Source organism: Astatotilapia calliptera, chromosome 1 (assembly GCF_964374335.1).
Source record: "Astatotilapia calliptera chromosome 1, fAstCal68.1, whole genome shotgun sequence".
Classification (NCBI taxonomy): domain Eukaryota; kingdom Metazoa; phylum Chordata; class Actinopteri; order Cichliformes; family Cichlidae; genus Astatotilapia; species Astatotilapia calliptera.
Window position 1 is genome coordinate 7,717,271 of NC_137422.1, and position 26,189 is coordinate 7,743,459.

Sequence of the window (26,189 nt, forward strand, 5' to 3'; positions counted from 1 at the left end):
TAAAGTGATATATAGATAATTAAAGCTGGCCTCACTAGACACGCAAATGTAATATCGTTAGCTAATTTTAACATACAAAAAAATGAAAGAATAAAATTCATCAAATTTGTTATTTCACTCTTTCACACACTTTGGCTTTTCCCATTTGGTCTCCCACCGTGTGGCCCATGAGGGCGATGTGGATTGTCTGTAGTGAGCCATCAATCACAGCAGTAACGACAGCTCTGTAAACAGAAGGGCAGCCTACCGACTGGTCTCTGCTCGGCTGTGATAGCATTCACTTTGTCCCGCATTCACTTCCCTTCCTTCCTGCTGACCTCTGCACAGCTTCAGTAGCAAGGACAGGACTCTGCTTATCTCCACTTGCTGAATTTAGACCCCCAATGGTGGTGGTAGGAACACACAGGTGTCAACAAGGATGTAATGTCGTAAATAAAAAGGTGAGAAAAGTGTGACCTCTGTTTAGTTATCAGGGTCAGGCAAACAAGTAATAATGGAAGGAGAAGTTAAATTAAGGTGGAGTATTTGCTAAATTAGTGGCAGAATTTAGGCTACGTCCACACAATAGATTTGAAAACGGCGTTTTCATGTGAAAACGCTCCGCATTCACGCTATCGTTTTCAGTTGTTTTCACAGAGTTGTGCATCCACATTGAAACAGCCGGAAACGCTTACGTTCCAGTACTGCGCATGTGTAAAATGCACGACGATTTGACCTGCCTCATTTCTGTCTGCTGTTTATTCACTTTCCGGCTCTTTGAAACGTCGCAGCAATGGGTCGAGGAAAAGCACCGAGTTTTTTAAATGGACTAACAATGAAGTGGAGTTGTTGCTGTGAGTAACACAAAAGTACAAAGTTGCAAAAGCGAGTGAGAATTAAAGAATTTGAAGAAAAGCTATCTGGAGCATGTACAAACTGATATTAATCTTTAATAGGGCTGTCAAAATTGAGAGCAAACAAAACAACTGCTGTATAATACCCTCCGCTATCTTAGTTTAATTGGTCACTTGACTGCATCACATGACTAAAATGTGTCATCATTTTCAAAAAGTCTCAGTTTTCACTGTCCACACTGCGACGCAAAAGCACCGTTTACAAAACGCTGCTTTTTCCTTCAGCGAAAACGCCATCTCAGTGTAGACGGGAGGCCAAAACGGAGAGAAAACAATGCCTTTTTGAAACAAAAATGCATTAGTGTGGACGTAGCCTTAGTGGCTCTGAGGTCAGTGGGCTGCCTATCGAGTTGTAACCAGTAATTTTTAAGTTTAAAGCAGAAAATCTTCCCAGTTTTGCTTGATAGGTTACTTATTAATCAAATATCAAAATGTTTTCCAAGGAAGTTTACCTGCTCCCTGATATTTAGATATCTAATAAATAGGATTTGTCCCCCAAAAAGTCTGTATTTACACAAACTTGCTATTTTGCGGTTTATATTTTATGGGTGCATCTGCATAACTCCTACGCTCCGTTGCACTGGCTGCCCTTTTCAGCCTTGTGTTTTATTTTGTCTCTGTTCTGGCTCTCTGTATACAAACCCATGAGAGTAACAATGCCAGTTTGTGTGCTTTCCGGTGCCTATTGTTGCCGCTATGTTTCTGTGCCCTTGGTAACATCCACTCGTTGTAAGGTCGAGACAATAGCTGCAGACAGAGTGCCATGTATCTGCACCGGCTTGACCTCGTGCCCCTTCCTGTTGCCTTTAACACTATCCCTCGTCCTCCTCCCTTGGCCTTTAACTTCTGCAGCAAATACTGGTCGGCCTGTCATGTCACGACAAGGCAGGTTTTGCTCCAGGCCTTTTGACAGGACTGTGTGAAAATGTGCTTCCTTCTTTCCCATTAGTCTCTGAGTCTCATTCTACCCTATGGGACAAACAAATAGCAAAAATAATCAAAGCGGGTAATTTGATCATAAACTAGATTATCATCATGTTAAATGAAGATTTAAAAAAAAGAATTAATTAGCGTCCACCCCTTGGCATTTCTCCATTTACAGGATTTTTAACCGTAGCATATTTGATAAAGGTGATCTGAAATGTTTAAAGTTTAACTGACTGCTGTGTGGAACTGACCTATATATGTTACTTATCCTTTTCCGTTTTGTTAGTGGGTCCAAATTACATCATTTACCCATTTTTGGCCAAGCAAGCAATTTCATGTAATATTCCGAGTTTCTAGTAGCAGCCTTTGATGGCTTACCACACTCCAATGGACCAATATAATGAAACAATTTTGACATAGGTTTGATCTTAAGGATCTAATAGTTTGTGTTTGTGCATGACATTGCAGCACAAACATGTTGATAGACTGGAATAAATAATGACGCATCAAACATTACATAGGCTGCAGTGAATTTCTGTGGATGCAGGCTATTGAGCTTTGAGGTTCCCAGTCAAATTTAGCTTTGAAGCACATGTTAAAAGCACTTTTACTCTTGTATTTTTCATAAAAAGATACCACAACCAAAATATTAACTCTAGAAACAAAAACAAAACCCAATCACAGGACATTTTGCAGAGTTCAAACCTGCAGCTGCAGCGCAAACAACAACAAACACTGTTTGTAAACGTGTCCTGGAGTTTATGCAGGTGCAGACAGTGCTACTGCTGTAAGTAAGCCTAACAGCTTCCAGATCATTTATTCTAGCGATATAGCAAGAAGGTCATCACTGCTTCAAGCACTGCCTATATGATCTGGTCAGAGAGCAAGGACAGCAGCAGTCCTCTCCCCTTGAAGAAAAGACATCTGCCCAAGATGAAGAAACTTCCTCTCCAGAAAATGAGGGGACAATCTCCAAAGAGGCTGACTGCATCACCACTGATGTTGAGTACTAGCCAGTGCCTGAATCCTCTTCTTTGGGTAGGATTAGGGTTGGGGGCATGGAGGTGGAGGCCGAGCAGCTGATGGAAAAGAACATAGGAGCACTTTCTGAGACCGATCTGCTGTGCACCCTTACAAACCTGCACGGGAGGCGAAGGTTTGAGGATTGGAGGATTATAGATGAAGTGGAGATGTGAGCCTAAACCAGAATAAAGCAATACATAGCATGTTGGATGACAACACTGGAAGTTCTCAGGAAGTAAAAAAGGGAAAGGGGTTCAGACTCCAACTGACGGAGGAGCTCCAAGGACAACGTCTTTCCTTCGGTCACCTTGGCAGAGGAACCCCTCAGATGAAAACTGGCACAGGGGAAACAACCCAGAGCTTCCTCCCCAGCTCCTCCAGTTGCAACAGAGGAAGATTTTGTTGTCTGTCTTTGGCTTCACCAAAACTACCACGGCGATATCCCACATGCCAAAGCAACGTGGGAATGTGCTTCTTTTGACAGCAACACACAAGGAACCAGTCAGTGATGGGGAATAAAGGAGCAATCCTGCAAGAAGCAATCCTGAACTACAATAGGCACAAATATTGCTTGGATAACTTAGAGCGTGTTGGCACCTCGAGTTGTAGGAGGAAAACTAACTGATGGCTGATGGCTCTTTTCTCCAATCTCCTGGATGTCTTGGGATACAATGCCTTTGTCCCGCCGGAAACAACTTCACTGAAGTGGGGGAGTCCTCTACAACTTACAAATGAAGAGTGATCCTGGGAGAGCTGGGACACATGCTGGTGACCTCAACAACTGCAAGACACTCTTCTCCTTAATTCTCAGCCACTTCTGCCATTGATCTCACGATACAGTAGTCTGAACCAGAGTGTGACCCACACCCCACCAACAAAATGAGAAGAAGGTGCAAAAGGTGCACCTCCTGAATTGGAACAGCAGCCCCTTGCTCCAGGTGTAGAAAGTGTGCCTACAAAAACCACTTGCTGCTAATGAGGATGCACACAGAGGCACACACTGGAATATAAATTTTGATCATTTTATTGGTCATTTCAGTGGTTATATGGTCATTAAATTGCCTTTCTGGCCACTAACACACCATTTGTGATTTTCTTTGTGGCCATTCATTCACAACTCCCCCCCCCCCCCCCCCCCCCATCTTCCCCCCTAAAAAAAAAAAGTAAAAATAAATCATTGTTACTGTTACTGACCTGCCATGATGATAAAAAGAAATATTAGGTTTCATCATTCATATGCTAAAAAATGTGAACTTTATTACTATTACTATACTTTATTACTATTTTTACTATAATAGTACATAATCTGACTTATATTCAAAGGGTATAATATCTGAATTTGAATTATATTTTGGTTTTCATGACTAGGACTGGTGCTAATTTAAAAAATCAAGTCAATGAAAGTAGAAAAATGTTTTAATATATATTAGTTTTATAGTATTTTGTAAACATATACAGGGGGTGGCCATTTTTGGCCACAAACAAGCTGAGAGGGAGTTTTCTTGTTTTTCTGTCACTGTACAAAAGAACAAAGATGCATAAAACTCATTGATACTGTTAATTATTGCTATACATCTAACCTTTACCATGGTTAGAAAATAAATCAGATGGCATGTTTTATTTGGAAAAAAATCGGAGTTTTATGATTTTTTCCATTTATGAGTTCCTAGGATTATGTGATCTAACTGGTATTTAAAGGGTTAAAATTCTGAATTTGAATTTTTTCTTAATATATATGAATTTTATAGCATTTTGTAAACGTAAACAAGGGGTGGCCATTTTTGGCCACGAACAAGCTGAGAGGGAGTTTTTATGTTTTTGCTCTCCCTGCACAAAAATAACAATGCATTATAATCAATGTTGATGTGAATCAATTACATGTCCCAGACTCTACTATTAATAATACAAGAAATTTCAGTAGCAATGCAATTATATAAAATTGCGAGATTTGGGGTTGTCTTCCAGCTAGTGCAGTGGACAAACTGGTGTTGAAAGCGCTAAAAATTTAAAAAGTAATAACTATTTTATATTTTTGAAAAGAACTGAAGTTAGTCAAAAGCTTTATGCAGAAAAAATGGCAAAAAAACCCCATAAAATTAATAAAAATTACAGACCTAATCTTTTGGTGGCCACTTTTGGCCACGAACAAGCTGAAAGGGTAGTGATTTTGAACAAGCCCAGAGGGTTAAACAAGCAGCTGTTTTTTATGTGCATTAAAGCTATATAAAAATTTAACAGTGCAAATGCAAATTTCTTGCTGACAGTTTAACCAAAAAAGATTTCCAGTAGAAATGGGCTGACATATCCTGAGCATAACCATGTATAATATCCAATAAAGTTAAAAAGAGGTGCTTTGCAACATTAAACTGCAGTGTGCCAAATAAAAAAGTCAAATACGTATTTTTCGGACCGTAAGGTGCACGGGATTATAAGGTACATTAAGCAAAACAAAGCAGTCAGATAAATCAAACTTTATTCAACTCACACTTCTGCTCTATTCCCATGTTGTTGCAGTATATTAACAATAACCTCGTATTGTGGATGAATTATCTCAGTTGTTCTCCTGACTGAAGTTTGGTTCGTTTACAGCATCCTGCCATGCGATTGCATTTGTCTCTAACCATCAGGAACTCTCACGTTAACTTTTATTGAGTGGAAAAGTGTTAGCGTTCATCCTGCAGCTTCACTGTTTATGTTATGCTAACATAGCTGTGTCGCTAGCGGTCACGTAGCACATCATTACATACCAGCTAGCCTAACTTCAGTAACCCTACAAACATCACTGCTGTTTAGTTTTCTGTCTTCATTTATGTTGGAAGTGATAGCAGAGCTGTATGTTTAAATTTTTTCAGTAATCTCAGAACAGAACATGGTATATCATGCTTAGGTAACTAGTGAAATTAACAAGCTAACTTCCGCTAACTTCTTGCTAACTTCTAACTCTGTTAAATGTAATAAATTCTGTTTTCATGGATGCCTGGATATTAAACTTAATTGTTACACCTGGTAAAGTGGCAATGCTGATCGTTTTATTAAAGATGAAAGAATTTAGACAGTTTTTAACTCAGTGATGCCGCAGTGTTCGTTTAACTTTGGGACCCTAAGTGGATGGAGTTTTGGACCCAGATTACTGCCATTTTACGAGCACCTTAGTCCAACAAATATGGCAATAACAACGGCCCGCTTGCATGTTCTGCAAAAAAATGTGCTTTGGTGGGTATCTGACAGACAAACACCAAACCACATCACTGAAGTTGCACCATTTTTTACAAACCAATTCTGGTTCATCCGTTTCACTCAACAATCCGCTTTTCCCCTTCTTATTCTCCGTTGCCACCATGCTTTTTCGGCCATGTGCGTATGAAAACAAAGACACTGCACATGCCCGCTTTACCCATATTCTATCGCGATATTTAATTTATTTATTGTTGCCTAACATTGTATCAGTATTACCGTGAACGGTATAATATCGCCCAGCCCTAGTTGTATGTACAGGTTGAGTAGCAGTCACCATTAACTTTTGAGCTTAGAAATTAGTGAAGATGGTTGGAGTAGGGGACAAAAAGAAGAAGAAAAAATTCACTTTGAAGTGGCACTTGACGTCAGTCACCAGAATCTGACATTACCCTGACCGTGAAGCTTCCGTAAAGGTAGAGGCCATTCAGAAAAGTGTCCTTAAATGCAGGGCATAAAAACTAGCATTGCAAAGTGCCTAGTAAAAGAATGCACAGGGACCTGGGCAGATAATACAGACCTGACGTTTTGAAAAGTGATTTATTTTGAACACCGTGTGTCTTTTTCATAAAGAAACAAGGATTTGAAGTCCAAATTCTTCTTAAGTTATAACTTTTCCATGTCAGACAACTCAATTTATTTTTCATTATTCTTTGACTCTGTTTAAATTCTGTTCATGTCTGATGTGCAGCAGACCTTCAGCTTTAGGCCTGAATTGGTACAACAACTGGCAGAGGCCAAAACGCACAATGGCTGTCTTTAATAATTTCCTTTCATGTCTTATCTGCTGTCAGTATTGTATGTCAGAAATGAAAGTTCAACTGTTCAAAACAGCTTTTTCAGTTCTTTTTTTTCAATTAACTTGTAGACCCGGAGCTGTCGTCTTTGTGCCGAGGAAGAAAAGCAGTAAGACTTTGTAATTGTCTGAAAGACACACCTGTGCGACTGCGTGCATTCATTCCATTTTCACCTTGTCCCGTTTTGAAATGCGTAGAAAAAACGCTGCAGCCATGGTCCTTGGAGCAGAGCTGGGTAATGAAACCTTGCCTGTCAGTTATTGTCACAGAAGAAAACTCACTAATTTCCCAGAGATATTATCCTCTCCCCTTACTCCTTTCCCTCCCGCCGCCCCTCCCCCCCTTCATACATTGTTCTCCAGGATCAAGTTCAGTGAGGCCGGGGCTGGAGGAGGGTAATGGACCCTTGTCCCTGTGTCTCAGGGAAGGTTGAATGGGTCTTGGCCCCTGCCCCCAGCTCCCATACAGCCTCTGAATAGGACCCAGATTCCCTCTCTTTATTAGTCTGGGCTACAGTTTCTCAGACCAGCCTTCCTTCCTGGCGGATCCATATTTCAAAGTGTTTGGACTCCGTGTTCCATGTAGTCGTGTCTATGTTCCCATAACACCTAACTGCTCACTCCAACCCCACCTGAGCTGTCCGCAAGCAGCTCTTATACCTTTTCTCATCTTGCTACTACAGCTGCTTCACACAAAGCCTTGTAATAAGCATTTCACAGGCACCAAAACAGATTTAAGTTGAGATCTGTTGGAAATGTAACTTTACTGCATTGTTACATTAAACTTCAGTGGGACCAATGAAGGCAAATGATGGTCTAGAAAACAAAGTCACTACAACTAACAAACATGTTTGCATTCATGCCTCAGAAGAGTAACGCTGAGTAGAAACTGCTCCTGTGAACTGGACTTAAAAGGAAATTGGTAAGATTAATAAATCTGAAAAGAAATGTAGAAAATGTTAAAACTGAAGCAAAAATGATTATTAAGTTATTTTACAACAGTTTAACAATCAGTTAATAAGCATTTTTAAGGCGAAATTAAAAAAATAGTTTTTGCCATTTTTCATTTTATTTTGATTATCAGTCTGAAAATCAAGTTAACTACGGTGGACATTTTCTCCGTTTTTGAGATAAAAAAAAAAAGAGAGAGAGAGAGAGAGAGAGATGTGTCTGTTTCACCCCTAATATTGGGGCAGAATTATCACCCAGTGCCACACCAGTTAATACTGACACTGAGGTCGATCTATGGTTAGAGTGGGACAAAAAATGATTGGTTAATTTACCATAATGCAGTGTAATGCATTATTGATACAATTGTCCTACAGTGTATTGTTTGTGCAGAATTGGTGTTTTGGGAACCAGAATTGGTGTTTTTGATTATACTTATTTATTTATTTTATTTATTTATTTTTAGAAAGAGGGGCAATACATATTAATGAACATTTTAACAAATGTAAATATGCCAGATTATAGCCTTGGGCTAATTTCCATCTGCAGACCCTCTGGCAGGTTGGTGTTAAACACAAGTTAGTAAAAACATACAGAGACACTATTTACAGGTCATGTGACAAGGACAAAAACAGTGATCACATTATACTAGAACAAACAATGACAAGGAGAGTGGACACAGAGGACAGTATAGATAACAATAACGGAAACACATCAATTATATTGCACAAACCCCAATATTGTACATGCCCTGACCGTCGTGATATTGTGTTCACCCATTGAACTAACAGTTGTTCCCTTTTTGTAATACACTAACTCTTTTTCCCGTCCAATATAAAACATGATTATTAAACATGATTACATGTTTGTGTGTCCCTCAGCCGCCCTTTTAAGTGACTCTTAAAGATGGGTAGACTTGTACTTTCCCTCACTGACAGTGGAAGACTATTCCAGAAGCTTACACCCTGATATGACAGAGCATTCTGTGAAAAGGTGGTCCGCCTGAATGCCATTTCACAATCACCTCTAACAGTGGCTCGAGTCAGTTGAGACCCGGCAACACTGCTAGACTTTTGTTTAATAAAATCACTCATTGGTGGAGGCGCCAGACCATGTATAGCTTTGACAGGCAGATTTAAATAATGTGAAATTAGTAAAATTCAAAAACTTGTATTTTTCTAAAATTTGACAATGGTGATATGAAAAAGGTTTTTTATCTAATATTTTCAATGCTCTTTTGTAGCATACTTCAATTGGCCCAGTAGCAGCAGAGCTCGTATAGGACCAACTTGTAATACAATATTCAATATGAGCCAGTATCATAGCTGCTGTGTCTGTTAATGATGTGCGGATATGTCTAAAGTTCTGTATATTAACATTTACAGTTTTTACTACTTTTTAATGTGTTTTTTAAAGGATAATTTAGAGTCTAGTAGCACTCCCAAATATTTAAATTCCTCAACATTAATTAATTCTTGTGCACCCAAGCAGACTTTTACTGCAGCCACGGTTGTTTTAGGTTTACTAAAAAACATTGATACGGTCTTTTTAAAATTAAGGCACAAGCCTTCTTACATTGTAATCAAAATACAGAAGTCAGAAGTGTCTGAGGCGTTTATACCAGCAAAAAAAAGGCAAATTGTGTTTTGATTTTGTTTTTCTATTTTTGTTGAATAGTTGTAAGTCACCATTTTTCTGTGGGTTGGATGTAAATCGTTTTAGCACTCTTGGTTCCATTATATTAACAACTTAATGACTAGTTCTTACATAAAAGCCACAGCTTTCCACATTCTACATTCAGTTCTTGGCAAAACAGACAACATATACACACACAGACACACAGATGCATTGCATGTATTTTCATAGACGGGCACTTTCAGGTTCAGTTAGTGGAGTCTGTGGAGTCTTTGATGTCTGTGCTAATCCATTGTACCTACGGCTGCTGTTAGGCTGTGAGTTTGTGCTGCAGAGCGAGGCGGGGGGGTGTTAGGTGTTTATTGAGGAAGTCTCTTAGATGTAATAATGGCAGGGGATACACTCTGACCCTCTCTACTCTTATTTGATTTCCTGTTACATCGTTGGGCACTGGCCCTTTTGCCGTTTCTTTTCCTCTGTTTCTCGTGCTGGGAGCTGCCGGGTCGTCGAGAGCAGCTGTGTTTGCTGTGAGGTGTCTGCAGTGCTTGTTTTACATTAGCAGCCCGCAGGTCAAACTGCAGCTGGCTGCATCTCGGTGTGGAGACGAACCCCTGGGAGACTGTGTGTGTGTGTGTGTGTGTGTGTGTGTGTGTGTGTGTGTGTGTGTGTGTGTGTGTGTGTGTGTGTGTGTGTGTGTGTGTGTGTGTGTGTATAAAACAGCCGGTCCCCATGGTTATAGCCTTTCCTAAGTGAGCTAAGTCTGGTGGCTAACCCTTAGCGCCTCTGTGTTTGGCAGCATGACTGCAGCAAGATTAATCCATTCCACACTCCATCAGTCACCAGGCACAGGTTATTAGTGCTGGAGCAGAGCTCAAACACGCACACACTCTCCCACTCTCTCTCTCACACACACACACACACACACACACACACACACACACACACACACACACACACACACAACAACATGGCCCCTTCACCCTTGTGACTTCGCCTTCTACCTTGTCCCCAAAGTTTGCAAAGGTGGCCTTGGTGTTGAGAGGCCATTTGTCAAAACCCAGCCAGTCTCCACTTGGCTCCTTTTAATAAGGCTACCTGGGCTCTGGGATTGTGCACACACACACACACACGCACACACACAGGGAATGAACTCTGCTTTGCACATACTCATACGGCTTTCAGTGTCAGGCGGTGCGTCCCGCGGGGCTTATAAAAGTCCCAGTCCCGCGGGGCTTATAAAAGTCCCATTAACATGGCCCTCCTCATTGGTTCTGACAGGTTGATCAATTAGACCCCTCCCCCTGCTGACCCCAGGGCTGCTCTGACTCAGAGGTCAGACACGATGGATCGCTGGACTTGCACACACACTCTTAACTCTCCCTCCTTGTTTCTGCTGTTATCTCTGAGCTGGTCACAGGCACCTTGTTGGTCCCTGTTTTGTGTTCAGCACCCAGCTGATATCCCAGTGTGCAGCTGTGCTCCTGCTTTTAGCCAGAGTATCATACTTTACCTGTGACATGTTTCGAGCTTATCTCTGCTCTCAACATGACCAAAACACGCACACGTGTATGCACAATTTTTCATCCTGCTGGAACATTCCTTAGGGGTCTAGTTGAGTGTCAAGCCCTTATTAAGTATGGAAAAGAAGCAGAAATCCTCTAAATGAAACACACTCTTGGTTACTGGGTAACATGGGTACGGTCACACACTGACCTGATTTTAGAAAAGGGGACAATACTGTTCGATACATTGAGAGTTTGCAGTATTTTCACCTGTGATTTTGGCAGTGTTGCTCAGAAAGAGTGTGATAACAGGCAATAACTTAATCTGAGCCCCTTAAACTTGATTTTGTTTGCAGCTTCATTGCATGCTGGTCAGTTTCCTACTTCTCTGCTTTCACAAATGATTGTCTATTTCTGCTTGTGAGACTTTCTGTGAGTGCTGAATGCAAATGCCAACTAAAAAGAAGCATGTCCTTTGCTTCTGACATCAGAAGTCTCTTTATGTCAGTGTTTGTGTGTTTTTTAAAACAAATGTTAGTGGATGCTCATGTATATGAGATGGCAGCCATTGATCGGTCTACCTAGCAATAAATACTGGCCAGATTTCCATATAATTAGGTAAAGAAACATAGAATCAGGTTAGAATTTTTGCGGTCTCAAAGTGACCAGTTTTTAATGTTGTTTATGGCGGCTAGCTGCCCTTCTCGTTGATAAATCCATTGGTGTGTTGGCTTGTCTTGTACACAGGAAATATATAAAAATGATAGGTGCTTATCATCATTTGTTGTCCTTAGATTACAAATGAACACTTGGTATGAACATAAAACAGGTGCACCAAAGCCTTTTAGGGCCTGATGCAGTGTGTGAGGAGCCAGTCTTTGTTCGGTCTTTGAGCTCAAAGAATAAACAAGGTGTAGTGATACAGTAGCACAGTGTCAGTGTTTGCCTAATGTTTCAAGCATCATCATGTTTGTTCTTAGGTCTGTAACGCCGACTCAGATGTATGTCGAGTGAGATATGACAAGAAGTGGCTGTGAGTCTGTACTGTGTTTGGTAAACAATCTCTTTGCACACAGTAAATGCAGGTGTGTGTGTGTGTGTGTGTGTGTGTGTGTGTGTGTGAGAGAGAGAGAGATTTAGGAACATAATGGAAGAGTTTGACCTTAGTTTAGACTGGGTGGATTTACAGTCATCTTACTGCATTATTCTTTGTGATCTATATTATGAAGGCCAAAAAATATGTTAGACTGCACTAAACAAAGAAGCTCATCCGTAAGAAAAGAAGCTGGTGTCGAGCAACAGTGTCAGTTAGTCAACATGCTGCTATAAGATAAGTGTTGTAAGATCAAAAACCTGAGTAGATGTCTTTGGTTAAAACAGAAGGTGCACATTCAAATATGGACTAGCAGTGATTGGTTCTTTAGGTACAGTTTTTGTCTGATATGAAAACCGAACGATTGAGACTTCTTTTGGCTCCCCTTACTGTGACTTGTTCTCTCCTTCAATAGTCTTTTTTTTTTTCCCTTCTTCTTGCTGTCTGTACATTTTTTGTCATGGAAGCAGATTAGAAACCAGGTTATGTGTAAACACGGCACAGAAATCAACAAGAGGGTGTCGTGTAGAGCAGGGCGATATGACCAAAAATATTTATCACGATATACATTTGAAAATTTGCGATAACGATATAACTGACGATATAATTGACACTAGACAAAATACTTTACAACTCCACAACTTTATTAGTGCAAAAAAACCCATCAATGTATTTTCACTTAAACAAGCAGCTGTTTTTTGCATTTTGTGCACTAAAGTTATATAAAAACGTAACAATGCAAATTCCTTGCTGACAGTTTAACCAAAAGGCATTTCCAGTGGAAATTGGCCGACATATCCTCAGCATAACCATGTATGATATCCACAAAACTTAAAAAGAGGTTATACACACACAATACCATAATATTATGTTGAAGCACAGTACGTATCACTCCGCGAGGCTCCTGCCTACTTCGGCTTCGTAGCTTAGCAAAGTCAAACATAAACATTTGACAGATTTTCGAGCGCCGTGTACGACATAAAATCGTTTCGAGGTCAGTAAACACAACCAGAATTCATACATAAGGCACACGGGATTATAAGGGGCACTGTTGACTTTCAGAAAAATCAAAGGATTGATTTTAAGTGTGCCGTATTTTCCAAACAACACGGTAATAAAGACGGCCCGCTAGCATGCTCTACCAAAAATAGTGCTTTGTTGTGTATCTGACGGACAAATGCCAAACCAGTTCCACACCACCGAAGTTGCAGCATTTTTACAAACCAATTCTGGTTCATCCGTTTCATTTAACAATCCGCTTTCGCTCTTCTCATTCTGCGTCGCCGCCATGTGCGTATGTAAACATAGGCACTGCGCATGCGCGTTTTACCCATATTCTATCGCGATATTTCATTTTCCTATCGTTGCCCAAAATTACACCGGTATTACCGTGAACGGGATGATATAGCCCAGCCCTAGTGTCGTGTTTCTCTAATCTCCTCCCCTGAGCGCATGATGTTTCTTGTTTACAGGACGCTAACAAATAAGCTTACCGCACTAACCTGATTACTTATCTGTTAATTAATACTTTTTTGTAATGGTGATAATCACTGAAAGTCTGATATCAGCTGTACTGTCACAAAATCACAGTTTATTTCAAACTACTAACATAAACACCAACAACACGTGTTGGCTCATCATGATGTTACTGAATAATGTGGACCTTTACCATTACCTCTGTCAGTGCACCCCAGGGCGGCTGTGGCTGCACTGTAGCTTGCCGTCACCAGTGTGTGAATGGGTGGATGATTGTGTATAGTGTAAAGCGCTATACAAATACAGACCATTTACCATTTACCATTAAAAACAGCTGATCCGATGAGATGTGGTGAGAAGGAAAATGCTTAAAATGATCCATTTAGGAAGGGAGGAGTCAGAATAAAAGATGTAATGAGAAGAATCAAGCATTGTGTTTTTGTGTGTGTGTGTGGGGGGGGGTCCTGTAGCTTATCACAGGACCCAGAAAGAACAGCTCGGGGGAGTACAGGGGGTTAAGAGTGGTGTCACGCCCATAGAGGCTCCGTGCTGCCGTCCTAATGATGTCCACCGGCCTAATTGAATATTGGCGTTCTGCACACGAGGGCTAAATGGCTTCTGTCTGGTTTACCTCTTACTGCCAGCTAAGGCTGCAGATTTTTAACCCATTGGCACTGTTTGATTCCCTTGGGGGGGGGGTCGGTTAATGTTCCTGTTACTATGGTTACCCATTTCTTGTGCATTTAATGCAGCGTTTCTTTTTGTTTTGCGTGTTGGTGTTTGAAACCAGTGGTGTTCGAGTTAAAGACGGTTCACCTTTCCTGATGATTTCGTGACGTTTGATTATCCTCCCGCTGAACTTAAACACTCGCTTTTCCCAAGATTGCACAAAAGCAACCTGACAACATCTGACAGGTGAACTTTTTCATTCACTCTCCACGTTATCTGCACAACTACTCCTCCACTTTCTCTCCCATCTTTGCGGTGTTTGCACATCCTTCCTCACTTCCTTCTCCTTTTCTCTTACTTCTGCTTCTATTTCTGTGGCTGTGTTTTACTTCCCACTGCGCTTGCCTCCAGACGCTTCTCCTTTGTTGCCACGGTGACGCTCTCCAGATGGCGAGTGTCAAGGCAAGACTGGGCTCAGAATGTACACACATACACATGCATTGGCCTGCATATATGCAGTCAGGAAGGAGACTGGTAGCAGTACATTTTGTTTGCTCACACCCTACTCGGAAGCTTCTTGGATGCGCACTCTGCCCACTACACACGCACACATACACTCAACAGTACAGTATAATAAAACCTGTGTCACAGCCACGCAGGAAACAGTCTCTCCTTTATGCGACTGGGATGTCATTAATCTTGGCAGAGGTTAACAAATGCACTTGCATAGAAGGTATATTTCATAGGCAGACAGCCGACAATGGGGGCATTGTGGTGTCGATCTGTAGCAGCCAGTACTGCATTCAGTCAGGACCTTTCAGTTTGGCTCTGGATCCACAGCTCATGTCGGGAGTTATGTTTCATCTCTCAGATGAATGTGTTTATGTGAGAGAAAACATGTGAAACACAGAGCAAAATCAAGGGTCCAGATGTTTATTTATTTCTGCTGCAAGAAACCATGATTTATTTTACTGGAGGGGGGAGGGGGGGGGACCAATGTGTCTGGCTATTTTTCAAAGTTTGGCCTTGTCGCTATTAGTCAAAACCTGAGGCAGACAAATGCTCTGCTGGTGCGTTCTGTGTGCAGCAAGCCGACCAGGCCAGCTCTGCTCTGATTCACCAGCTTTCTAAGTTTGTCCACACCGCAGCGGCAGCACTGTTTCCATCGGAGAAGTGGCGAGTCTTCCCAGTAATCCATTAGACTTCCATTAGCTCCGATTTGTGTGATTAGTTCTAATTAATCAGTTCAGTCTGTGGCCTTCACTCCCCTGCGCACTCCTCACATTTCATTTTTAACCTCATTTCTCAGCTCTCCACTGAGCGAGAGAACGAGGCAACGATTGAGTGAGCAAATCAAAGAGCAAGCTTCTGCCGCTGCCACTGGCTTTTCTTTTTTTTTTTCTTTCCAAGCACATAAGAACACTCGATACTCCAAACAGGTTGAGCTGGAGCTTAGACTGCATTATAATGCTTGTTTCTCTCACCACAGTGAATTAATAGGATTTTTTTTTTTAAGGCTCTTATTTTCAGCAGTGTAGTTTTGTTGCTCAGTTGTGTTTTAGAATGATCCGGGGGGATTGTGATCTTATGTTTTACACATCTCAAGTCTGTGCTAGCTCTGTTTAGCCCCTCTTGGCCCTCCTCTGGAACAGTAGGTATTGATCTGCGCTGGAGCGTCCATCTTTCACTGTAACAAAGCCTATTGATGTTTGTGGAGCCCTGATTTCCCCTCGGTCAAATGCCATACCCAGCACCACTGCTAAGTGACAGGAAGCTGGTCTAAACTCTGCAGTCTGTCCCAAAGTAACCTGGGAATGGTGTCATCTTTTCATCAGTGACTCTGCTGCACTGAACTAAAACCCTAAAATTAAAATCAAAAGATTTTTTCTTTCTTTCTGGGTTTCTAGCAGTAGGTCAGCTTATATACTGAGGTATTATGTGATGATAATCTATCTTCCTTTCCTGTGTTGTCAGCCTTCTTCAGCTATTACCACTATTGTGATAAATGAAGGCTCAATTTATCAACCAGCCTCTCCTCGATTTCTGTTTCTCCCTTTGGTTTCCACAGCTCTGCTTCTATATCTAACCCCTGTGCAGTTCACTTTATTTCTTCATCTGTTTCTACCCCCTCCATCCATCCATCCAATCCATCCATCTATTCCTCATTCCCACTCAGCCAGATCGAGGCTCTTTGTGTCTGCTGGGGAAGGCTGAGATGCTGCCTGTCACCCCAGAGAGGCAGACTCCCATCCAGGCTGCTGGAGGTGGCCCGGCTGCTGTCAATCAATCTGTAGAAAGGAAGCAGAGGGAGTGGGGGTTGACATGTGATGTGGATCCCTGCTGTTTAGAAATTCACTTTTTTTTTTCTTCCTCCTACCAGGCCTGCACAGTCAGTCATTTATTTTGGCTTCTAACATGAACAAATCAACGATTGTGACCCTTTGAATTTAAAGCTTCTCCAGTCCTCCAAACTAATCACTCCCATGTTCACGGGTAAACAGTAGGGGTGCAACAATATCGATATTGAACCTTCTGACGATGCTGTCTGTGTTGAGCGCTCAGTGGATCTGCGCTCGACAGTGCAGCCTAGGCGGAGTAGTCGAACGCAGATTCACTGAGCGCAGGGCAAGCTAGCGAGACAGAAGTTAAGCTCTCCTTGCAACATGGCAAATTGAACCTCCCCCACCCTCATTCAGATCTGGCGTTTGGAACTATTTTGGTTTTCATGTGACGTATGACCCTGAAGGTAAGCAAGTCATGGACTAAAGTAAAACAGTATGTTGGATGTGCCACGCAATGCTCAATTACATGCGTGGGAGCTAGTGTGTTAGCGCAGTTAGCTCATTAACGTGTTGGCCGTCCAGCCCCATGCACGGGGTGGTCCGCGGTAACTCGTTAACGGAGATTTGCCGTGTTGTGGCGTTAAAGTCATTTCAACGAGATTTATGCTGACAGCACTAGTGGGAACACAACGAATATGACTGCACATTTACGCCGACATCATCCTAGTGCAAAGACAAGTGGAAGCAGACAAAAACAACAAGCACGCATGCTACAAACTTTACCGAGTCATTTAGACAGCCGTTAGCACATGATTCTCCTTATGGGGACCTGATATGTTTAATATGCTGCTGAGAATATAGCCCAGAAGATGTATTTTGGAAAGAGCCATTTCTCTGTAATAAACTCTCTTTTCCAAAGATGAGTGATTCCTCAATCAGATACAGGGTTCGCAAAATCGCTAGCCCGACGTCCCGGGGCTAGCGATTTTTCCAGTCGGGCTACCAAAATCCAAAAATTGTGTGTGTGTGTATATATATATTTATTTATTTATATTTCTTCATACATTCTTATATAGTTCTATACTGTGTATTGTGTATTTTGTTGTACAGTAATTTTATTTTTAACTTTAATTTATATATTTTATCTTATTCTTTCCCAGTTAAATTTACCCTTCATTCTAATTTGTGTTGTACAGTTATTTCATTCTTTATATTTTATATTTTATATTCTTATATTTTATTCCTTCCTAGTTAAATTTACACTTTTTAATTTTTCATATTTATTTCCTATCTTATTCATAGCCCTTTCCTTTTTTTTTCTTTAGGTCACGAGCAGTTGTCTAAGCATTTCACTGCATATCGTACTGTGTATGACTGTGTACGTGACAAATAAAAATTTGAATTTGAATTTGAAATCTATCTCTGCCCTGCCCGTCGGCCTATTGTAGGAAGGAAAAATATATGTCAATGCTTTTGCATTCTTTCGGAAATGTAGCTGGGTAATTATGTCATTGGCATCGGTGAGCCACTGTCAATATGTGACATATTGAAATCGCGTTTGAATTTGCGCATGTTTTTTGCTTTCACTTTGCAATCGCGCAAACTGTGTATAGAGAGCGACAGCACTGATCTGTGAGTGATGATAATTTGCACACCAATTCCTCTGACATCGTCTTATCAATCGATAGCTTACTATGCAAACATGACAAGTGAAATCTCCCGCAGCAAGCTTAAACATGTGAGAGGTTGATCGCGCAGAGAATCGCTGAGCATTATGTGAGTGCGTGTGTAAAAGCAGCAGGATATATATTTTAGTTCTGCTGAGCCAAATAAGACAGGTCAGGGTGAAGAAGTGACAGCCAAAGAAAAGCTTACCACAAAACGTAATGACAAATCAGACTATAAGGCAAAAAGAAAGTGCAGCTTTATGGTTTCATGGACAAAAGAATTTCTGTGGCTGCAATATGACGAGCTAAATAACCAGGGCTGCACATAAGTGGTCTGCAGGTGCGCATTCGCTGTCAAAATAAAAAACGCGCACAAGATAAGAAGTTGCAACGCGTGTTTGCGTACATAAGATTTTCAGGAGGAGGTCAGACATTTGTTTAGAACTCTTAAAGATGTCGAAGAAGCTCCTTTAAGCAATTACTGTGATGTTCCTCCACCTCCAAAGAAATGTCAGGAGTCCGAACCACAAAAGAAGCACGTATTCTTGGAAAAGTAGTTGCAGGAGGTGAGCTGGCTTCAAACAAATGATGAACGCACTGAGATGTGGTGCAGAATGTGCCGTGAAAATTTAATAAATGACAAATTAAAAAGGCATGAACATTTTTTTTTGTATCGAAAAAATATCGAACCGTGACACCAAAGTATCGAACCGAACCGTGAATTTTGTGTATCGTTGCACCCCTAGTAAACAGCAAAACTGGTGTCTCACTGCTGAAACCACCACATTTCAAAAGGGGAAACTTTTACTTTGAAGGCAAATGGTCTCACTCTTTGGACTCTTCAGTTTTTGCCTAGCGACCAGTCATTGCTAGGGGTGCCGACCAGTCTATAGGCCTATGTGATTGAGGCCTTAATGGGACAAATTGAACTGTAGTTATGTGTTGCACAACTTCCTGGAGTCGTCTTATAAGAAAAACCCTATCCTGTTCTGTAGTTTGGAAACATTTTAGACTTAAGTTTGCATTATCGTTGTATGAGCCTTTTTGCCAGTTGTTATTACTACTATGTTACCTTTTTCTAATCTTTGGTTTGGTTTTTAACTGGTTAAAATGTAGCATTTACATAATATATTAGTCAGTGGAATAAACCGGGACACAAGATGAGATGTGCTTTTATTAAACAGCCATTTATCTGCTACACTGACTTGGTAATGTTGCACAGAGGTGCATACATTTTGTGGTATTTATTGCCTTCTGATATCATCTTTGCTTTGCGTAATCATGGTGCAGTTGCTCTCCCGAGTGATGTTAATATGATCTCTTCCCCTCTGCCTCTGCAGGACTCCGTGGTTTAACGGATGGGGGTTCAACCTGCCTCGAGGACAGTCTCTGCTGGATAAATGGAACCTCATCCCCGAGGGCATCGACATCCTGATGACCCACGGACCTCCACTCGGTGAGTCCAATTAACCAATCACAGCCCCTGCATTGCAGTTTCTAATGAAGTCGGGGCTCTTTCTTCAAAATGCATGTGAAGTCACTGGTGGCTTGACAGTAGGTCGTCTTTGAGCAGATCTCCGCATGTCTTACATTATAATCAATGTTGTTTCCATCTAAATCCAACAGTAACTAAAGTGAACACTCCGACATGCTTCATAATTCAATGTTTGTGTTTGACTTCATGAAAAACAAAGTGAATATATATATATTAGTTTTCCTTCTGGTTGTTTGGGTCCTGTTTTTGTTTTTTGTTGTTTTTTGCTATGTGTTTGTGTTGTTTTTTGTGTTTTTCTCCTTGTGCTTTCCATCTGGCTTTATTGAGTGATTTCCTTTCCTCTCGCCTACGGAGGGTTGCTGCTGCTGCTGTTGTTGCGGCAGCCACTGTGGCTGTTTGATTGCATGGAAACTCGATTTCACAGCAGTGTGACAGATGCTGCGAACAACTGGAGAGAGACCGTAGGATAGGAAAGCAGCACTGGAGGAAGGGGGCAGCTTAAGATGAAAATTTAGGATGATTCTCCAAAGATGGAAGATCCAAAACAATGAGATGGGAAAAGAGGGGTGTTGCACAAGTGTGGAGAAAAAATATGGATTCATCAGACACATTTTAAAGCTATGAAATTCAGATATGAACCCAGTAAATGAACAGTTGTTTTATTTCTGCTATTACATAATTCTTCTGAAATAAGACTTCTCTATTGTGGTCAAACAGTGCCAAAAGTGAGCCTCAACTGGTAGTTTGAGTTAATAAAAGCTGTGCGTGAATTGGTAGTGATTCACCGAAATTTTAATATCTGCTGAAAAAGTTTTGGGGGGAAAAAGGTCCACTCCCGATTTGACCTGTAGTAGTCATAATGCTCTGAACTGCTGACTCAAGTAATTCAAACTATAAGGGAAAGTTTATTTGACCTTGTGCATGGAGACTATCTCAGCACTCGTGATAAATGGCTGCTAATGTCAGCATGAATCTGCTCAACATAAAAACCCATTGTATGTTCAGAACATGATAGATGGAGATATACGTATATTCACAGATATTTTTACTGTAGAGCTTAGTGTTGGCCATATGGAGTCGTCCAGTTAATAGTACTGAGTGATATGTGTGTGCGCACATGTATGTTGGTGGTGATTGTGTTTTTTGTTTGTTTCCACATTTACATTCACGCTTGAGACATTTTGTTTTTCAGCTGTTCTTGTTGGGGTTTCACGTCATTAATGCTAACTTACATCTTTCTGCTGCTTATTTTAAGGTGATGTGTTACAGGTAACAGTTGTTTTGATCAAATGGAAGCAAAGACAGTAACACCAGGACTGTTTTGACAGCTGTTAAATCTTTCTGCAGGTTTCCGAGACTGGGTTCCTAAGGAGCTACAGCGGGTTGGCTGTGTAGAGCTGCTCAACACGGTCCAGAAAAGGGTGCGACCCAAGCTTCATGCCTTTGGAGGCATACACGAAGGTACTGGGAATAAAACCCAAACTGTTAACTGTCCTTGACTCTGGGGACCTCAGAGGAGAATACGTTCTGATTGCATGATGGGGAGGTGGCCTTTGGCAAGTGCAAGTGTAGAAAAAGGATCTTTTACACACGTGCACATGCTCACAATCAACAAATTGATTTTAAAATGTGTCAAGACAAAGGAAGATGAATCTAATGTTTCTTACCTTTCTAGGGATGCACAGATTCAGGGCCCATGAATTTCAGGAAAAAAAATAATAATTTGGACAGTAATCATTTACTTATTTAATAACCACTATTTTTTTCTGTTGGTCTATTTTGGTGCCAGGGAACACACAATACAAACACATTAGCGCTTTTTGCAGACCATAGTCTACAAGGTGAAGCTTTTCAGGGTGAAGACCTGCAGCCAGTTGGCTGTTGTGCTGTTGTTTTGTGGAGAACTGCGCACACATGCAGCTGTGTTGGTTGAATAGCCAAAGTCCTTCATTGTGTGAAGACAAATACACAAACAAGCACAAATGAGCTACTGTGATTTCCACTTGACCAAAAACCAAACAGAACTAATCACATAACTTCCTTGGCAATGCGAATGATCAGTTAACTGAGAACACAATAAGTAACGTTGATTGACTCATACCAACCCCACGGGCCAAGTGCTGTGACATATTAAACAATCACTTACTGCAGTCTAGGTTTTGGTTGCAGGAGCAGTGGGTCACAGAACTTCATCTCCCAAACACTGATGCTTGTGTGGTGCTCCCCCACAGCATTAGTGAGCACGAGCTGCCTGTGGTCCAAGGAAGTAACACAGCAAAAAAGCAGGCATAGCTGGAGGGATGTGCTTGAACAAGCCTGATCCACTGCCGGTCTCACTCGCAGCTTATAGGACTTAAAGGATCTGCTGCTAACGTCTTGCTGTTTGATGCAACATGCAAAGAACCTGCAGCGTATTCTGACCACGTGTGTATGTGTGTGGTCTAAAGTGTTTAACCGCTGCATATTAACTGTACCCAAATCAAACAGTTCACAGCAATTAGTGGCAAGATGAGAAGTAGAATAAAGCTGAAAAATGAACCTTGTGAATTCATGGAAACACTCAAAGTAAATTCAAGCATACAAATTGCTAAACTGAGTGTGTGAAATTGGTATATTGAGTGAACAAAGGACTGATTTGGTAAAAACAGTGTATTACAAACTCTGTTACATGATCGAATGTTACCTATTTCTGGCACTCATTTTCTCCTTCCTGCTTCCCCAGGGTACGGGATCATGACAGACGGCTACACGACATTCATCAACGCTTCAACCTGCACCGTCAGCTTCCAGCCCACCAACCCCCCTATCGTGTTCGACCTGCCCAACCCTTCCAGCTCCTGAGATCAGAGGATGGGGGGGCGGGGAGGGTCAAGGGCTGGAAAAACAATTTCTTTTCAAAAAATATGTCAAGTTTAAAAAAAATAAAAAATAAAAAAATAAAGTTATAAGTGGTTCTTTGGCAACTTTGAATCTTCTCCAACCTGTTGTGAGACGGAGAGGATTTAAAGACAGGGTGGGGGTGGGAGCGTGTGTGGGAGTGTTAAAGGAGAATACCATTGCTTTTTATTTAGGTTTTCTGTTTTGTTTTGTTTTTGAGCTTGTGCCAGCAGTCCCGGTCTGTTTTTTTTTATTCTTGTTGTTGTTCATCTGCACACAGTCAGAACAGTTGGAGATATCAGGGCCCGTTTTCCTCCAGAATGCTTTCCAGCTTTGTTCGATATGAGAAACGGCTTTGACAAAGCAAAGATAATCCCTGAAGAAACTTTCTTTTGTCCTGATTTTGACTGTGTAGGGTCGAGTGTTTATTATGTCGGCGCAGCTTCATTTCACACTCCGCTTCCTGTCAGCCACAGGAAGAATTAATCCCTCAAAAAGATGTTGCCTTAGTGCAGAACGGCAGATGAGAACAATGCTTTCAACTTGCACGCTCTTAAAACACTACTTGGCCACAGGGAAGAAATCTGTGATCTCAAATTGAATTTTATCTTCTTCTTTTTTAACTAAATTAAATGTACGGTATATTCTCTTTCAAGGCTTCCATACCACCACATGGTTTGTTACAACAGAAATTTGGAATGTTTGAATTAAAAATATAAAAATGTTTTAAAGTCTAAATGTGTGCAGATTTGGAGGGACTGCTGAGCTATGAGCCTGGCTGATACTGGTATTCTCCTTTTTAGGGGGATTTTTGTGATTAAACAATCTTGCTCTTGATAAATAATGGTCAGATCTGTAAGATAAATGATGCTATGTGAATTTGTATAATTTTTTTTTTTTTTAACGTTTGGTTTGTGTTAGCCAGATAATGCATACCATGGATGTGTCATCACGATATTTCATATTTGGGTTCTTCTTGTTTGTTTCGAACCTCTTGTCAGTTTCTCTTTTTTCTTATTGGCTGACAGGGACGCTGCCTTAAACTAGCTTTAATGTTCTCAGCTAGAGCCCCCCTTCTCTGCAAGCTCAGAGAAAAAAGTCCTTATTTATTACCCATCATCCCCGCAAAACAACACCTAACCAACGCAGGGACAGAAGACTATCCAGTTACAGCCGGAAAAATTCCCTTTGTATTGCCCCGTTATGGATTTCTGATCTGGAAAATGTAATGTATAAAAATATATATATTATATATTCATGTTGTAAAACATCTGTACTAAAAGTTGTTTGACAAAAAAAGTGCATTTTTTTCTGTATGCACCTGTATGTTTGCCATGTTTCTTTAATTCTCTCGTTAAAAATCTCTTGAGACGTTTCTTTAATGATTTTTGTATCAATTCTCCCAGTAGGGTAGATGTTTATTTTGGATGAGAGAGGAAAAATTTGTCACAATCCAACAGGTGCTGATTGTTCCCAACAACACACCTGCCTAAACATGGTTAAGTTGTCCTTTAAAGTGTAAATTTGATAGTATTTGTGTTTTATTGCTTTTTTTCTAATTTTGCACTGTGTGTAAATGCAATCTTGCTAGCACAAAAAAAAAAAGTTGCCAATAGTTGTCTCAACTTTGCCGCTGTAAATGCTCTTTTCGTGCTCTGTTCCTCTCTCGCTCTTTCTCTGATTGTATCCCTCTTCATGGAAATGTTAGTTCTCTCTTTCAGTTCATTGTGATATATTTAGCTGCCTTTATATGCAAATAAAATTGCAAGATTTTTACTTATGAAACTCCATCTTTGTTTTTATTCCAAAAATGGTTAGCCACCACCAGTTTGTCCGTCTGTATCTGGAAGTCCAACAGGCTCGACCATTCTCCACCCCATTGGTGTCTCCCATTTTGACCTGGGGACTTCCAGGCCATACTCAGCACAGATGCTTCTGTATATTATGGCACTTAGTTATGGCGTTCCATGTATTCCCTGATGTTATGTGCCATATGTATATCCACTTTTACTGTGGCAACAATCCACTTTATGCAAAACCAACCAAGAGTTTTGCTTTTTTTTTTAAAAAAAAGGAAGCTGAAGTTGTATGAAAAACGATCTTGGTTTGTATCAGCCAGTCAACACAGCTGCGAGCAGGCTTGGCCTACTTTCTAATACTTATTTGAATACTTATTTACAAAGTAAATGTATGCTTATCTGTACAGCCTAACCTCACAGCAGGTGTTTTGCCTCAACAGGCAGCACACCTGCCAGCCCTCTCTGTGGTGAGGCCAGAACAAAACACTTAGAAGTCTTGACCCCACAGTTGTAAATAAAGTGAAGCGGATTTTTATTCCTGCTGTGACTGTTTAGATTAAAAAAAACTGCTAAAGCGAAATTATCAATTTGTTTGCACCCTGAACTCATCAGCTTGCTATTTGAAAATGACTTCATGACTACAGGTAAAATATTGGATTAGTCTTACGGTTTATTAGTGAAAGGTAAGATCTGTTACTGACGGTTATATGCTTTGAATATCCACAGCACTCAATCAATATGCTGACATTTCAGGTGCCAGATTTTAAAAGAATACATACATTTAAAAATAAAAATAAAAATACTTTTTTTAGTTGTATCACAAACGATGCTTGGTAAAAACAGAGATCAACAGTTGACTCTAGATGCCACAGTAAAGTGACAGAGAATTCAAATATGGCTCGCGTTTCTCCCACACTCATCTGAATATTCACAGTGTTTCAGCTGCAGATCTGCACATTGGTTTCATCAGGTTTCATTCCTTTTTACCACTTGCCAGCACAGATCCCTCATAGGCCAAAAATAAAATGGGCTCGAGTTGTAGAGCGCCTTTGCCAGCCTTTCCCACCAACCCCATTCTCTCATCACCACAACATCAAAGCAGCCCAACCAATTAACTATTCCCCGAAACGAGAGCAGCAAGGCATCGCCCCACACCCACCAGATCCCCCAGCACATTACCATAATCCAGTCTAATCATATTAACATAGGCCACAGATGAGCAGGAGGAGACATGGCTGCTCTGGCTCTGCTGTTCGGTCTCTTAGAGCGGGTGTGAATGCATGTGGGCACTTTTATTCAAATCGTGTGTAGGCACATGTTGTGGATCTGCAGTGTTCAGTCCTTTGATCCAGACCCTCATATAGTGTCAGTATATATGAAGGCAATATGATTGTTACAGAGCAGTACAATTTGAATTAGCTTTAACATGTTGCCTGTTATCTAGCCAACTGCACCTGTGTTAATATGTTGGAACTCCAGTGTTAATGTTAAACACTGAACAGTCAATGCTAATTTGATGAACAACATGCTCAGCTAACAAAGGTAAATGTCCGAACGTGGACATTTGCACATTTATAACATCAGTTTTAAGTCATCCACATATAAAGCAATGAGCTTGTCATGCACCACTTTGTAACACAGTCGGTGGTAATGTACAGTAGGGGAAATGTTTTTTTGATCACTTGAAAAGTTAAAAATTGATTTGCATGTCATTGAGTGAAATAAATATGTTCGAAGCGAAGCATAGCTGAGTAGTTACTCAAACTTGTAGTTGGTCACCAGATTTCAGGAGGGATTCTGGCCCACTCATCTTCACAGAAACTCTGTAAATCCTTTAGGTTTACTGGCGGCTGCTTGGCAACTTAAAGCTTTA

At 40.9% G+C, this 26,189-nt stretch overlaps 1 protein-coding gene across 2 annotated transcripts in view; it reads left to right on the plus strand.

Annotated features, from left to right (window-relative positions):
* mpped2a (metallophosphoesterase domain containing 2a) overlaps positions 1 to 24,302 on the plus strand; it is an 81,055-nt gene extending 56,753 nt beyond the window's left edge. For both annotated transcript variants that reach the window (XM_026177666.2, XM_026177658.2), the window contains 3 exons: positions 19,486 to 19,601; positions 20,988 to 21,101; positions 22,363 to 24,302. In XM_026177666.2, coding sequence (XP_026033451.1) covers positions 19,486 to 19,601; positions 20,988 to 21,101; positions 22,363 to 22,481 — 349 coding nt within the window. In that variant the 3' untranslated portion in view covers positions 22,482 to 24,302. The remainder of the gene's footprint in view (positions 1 to 19,485; positions 19,602 to 20,987; positions 21,102 to 22,362) is intronic.
* Positions 24,303 to 26,189: the final 1,887 nt, after the last annotated feature.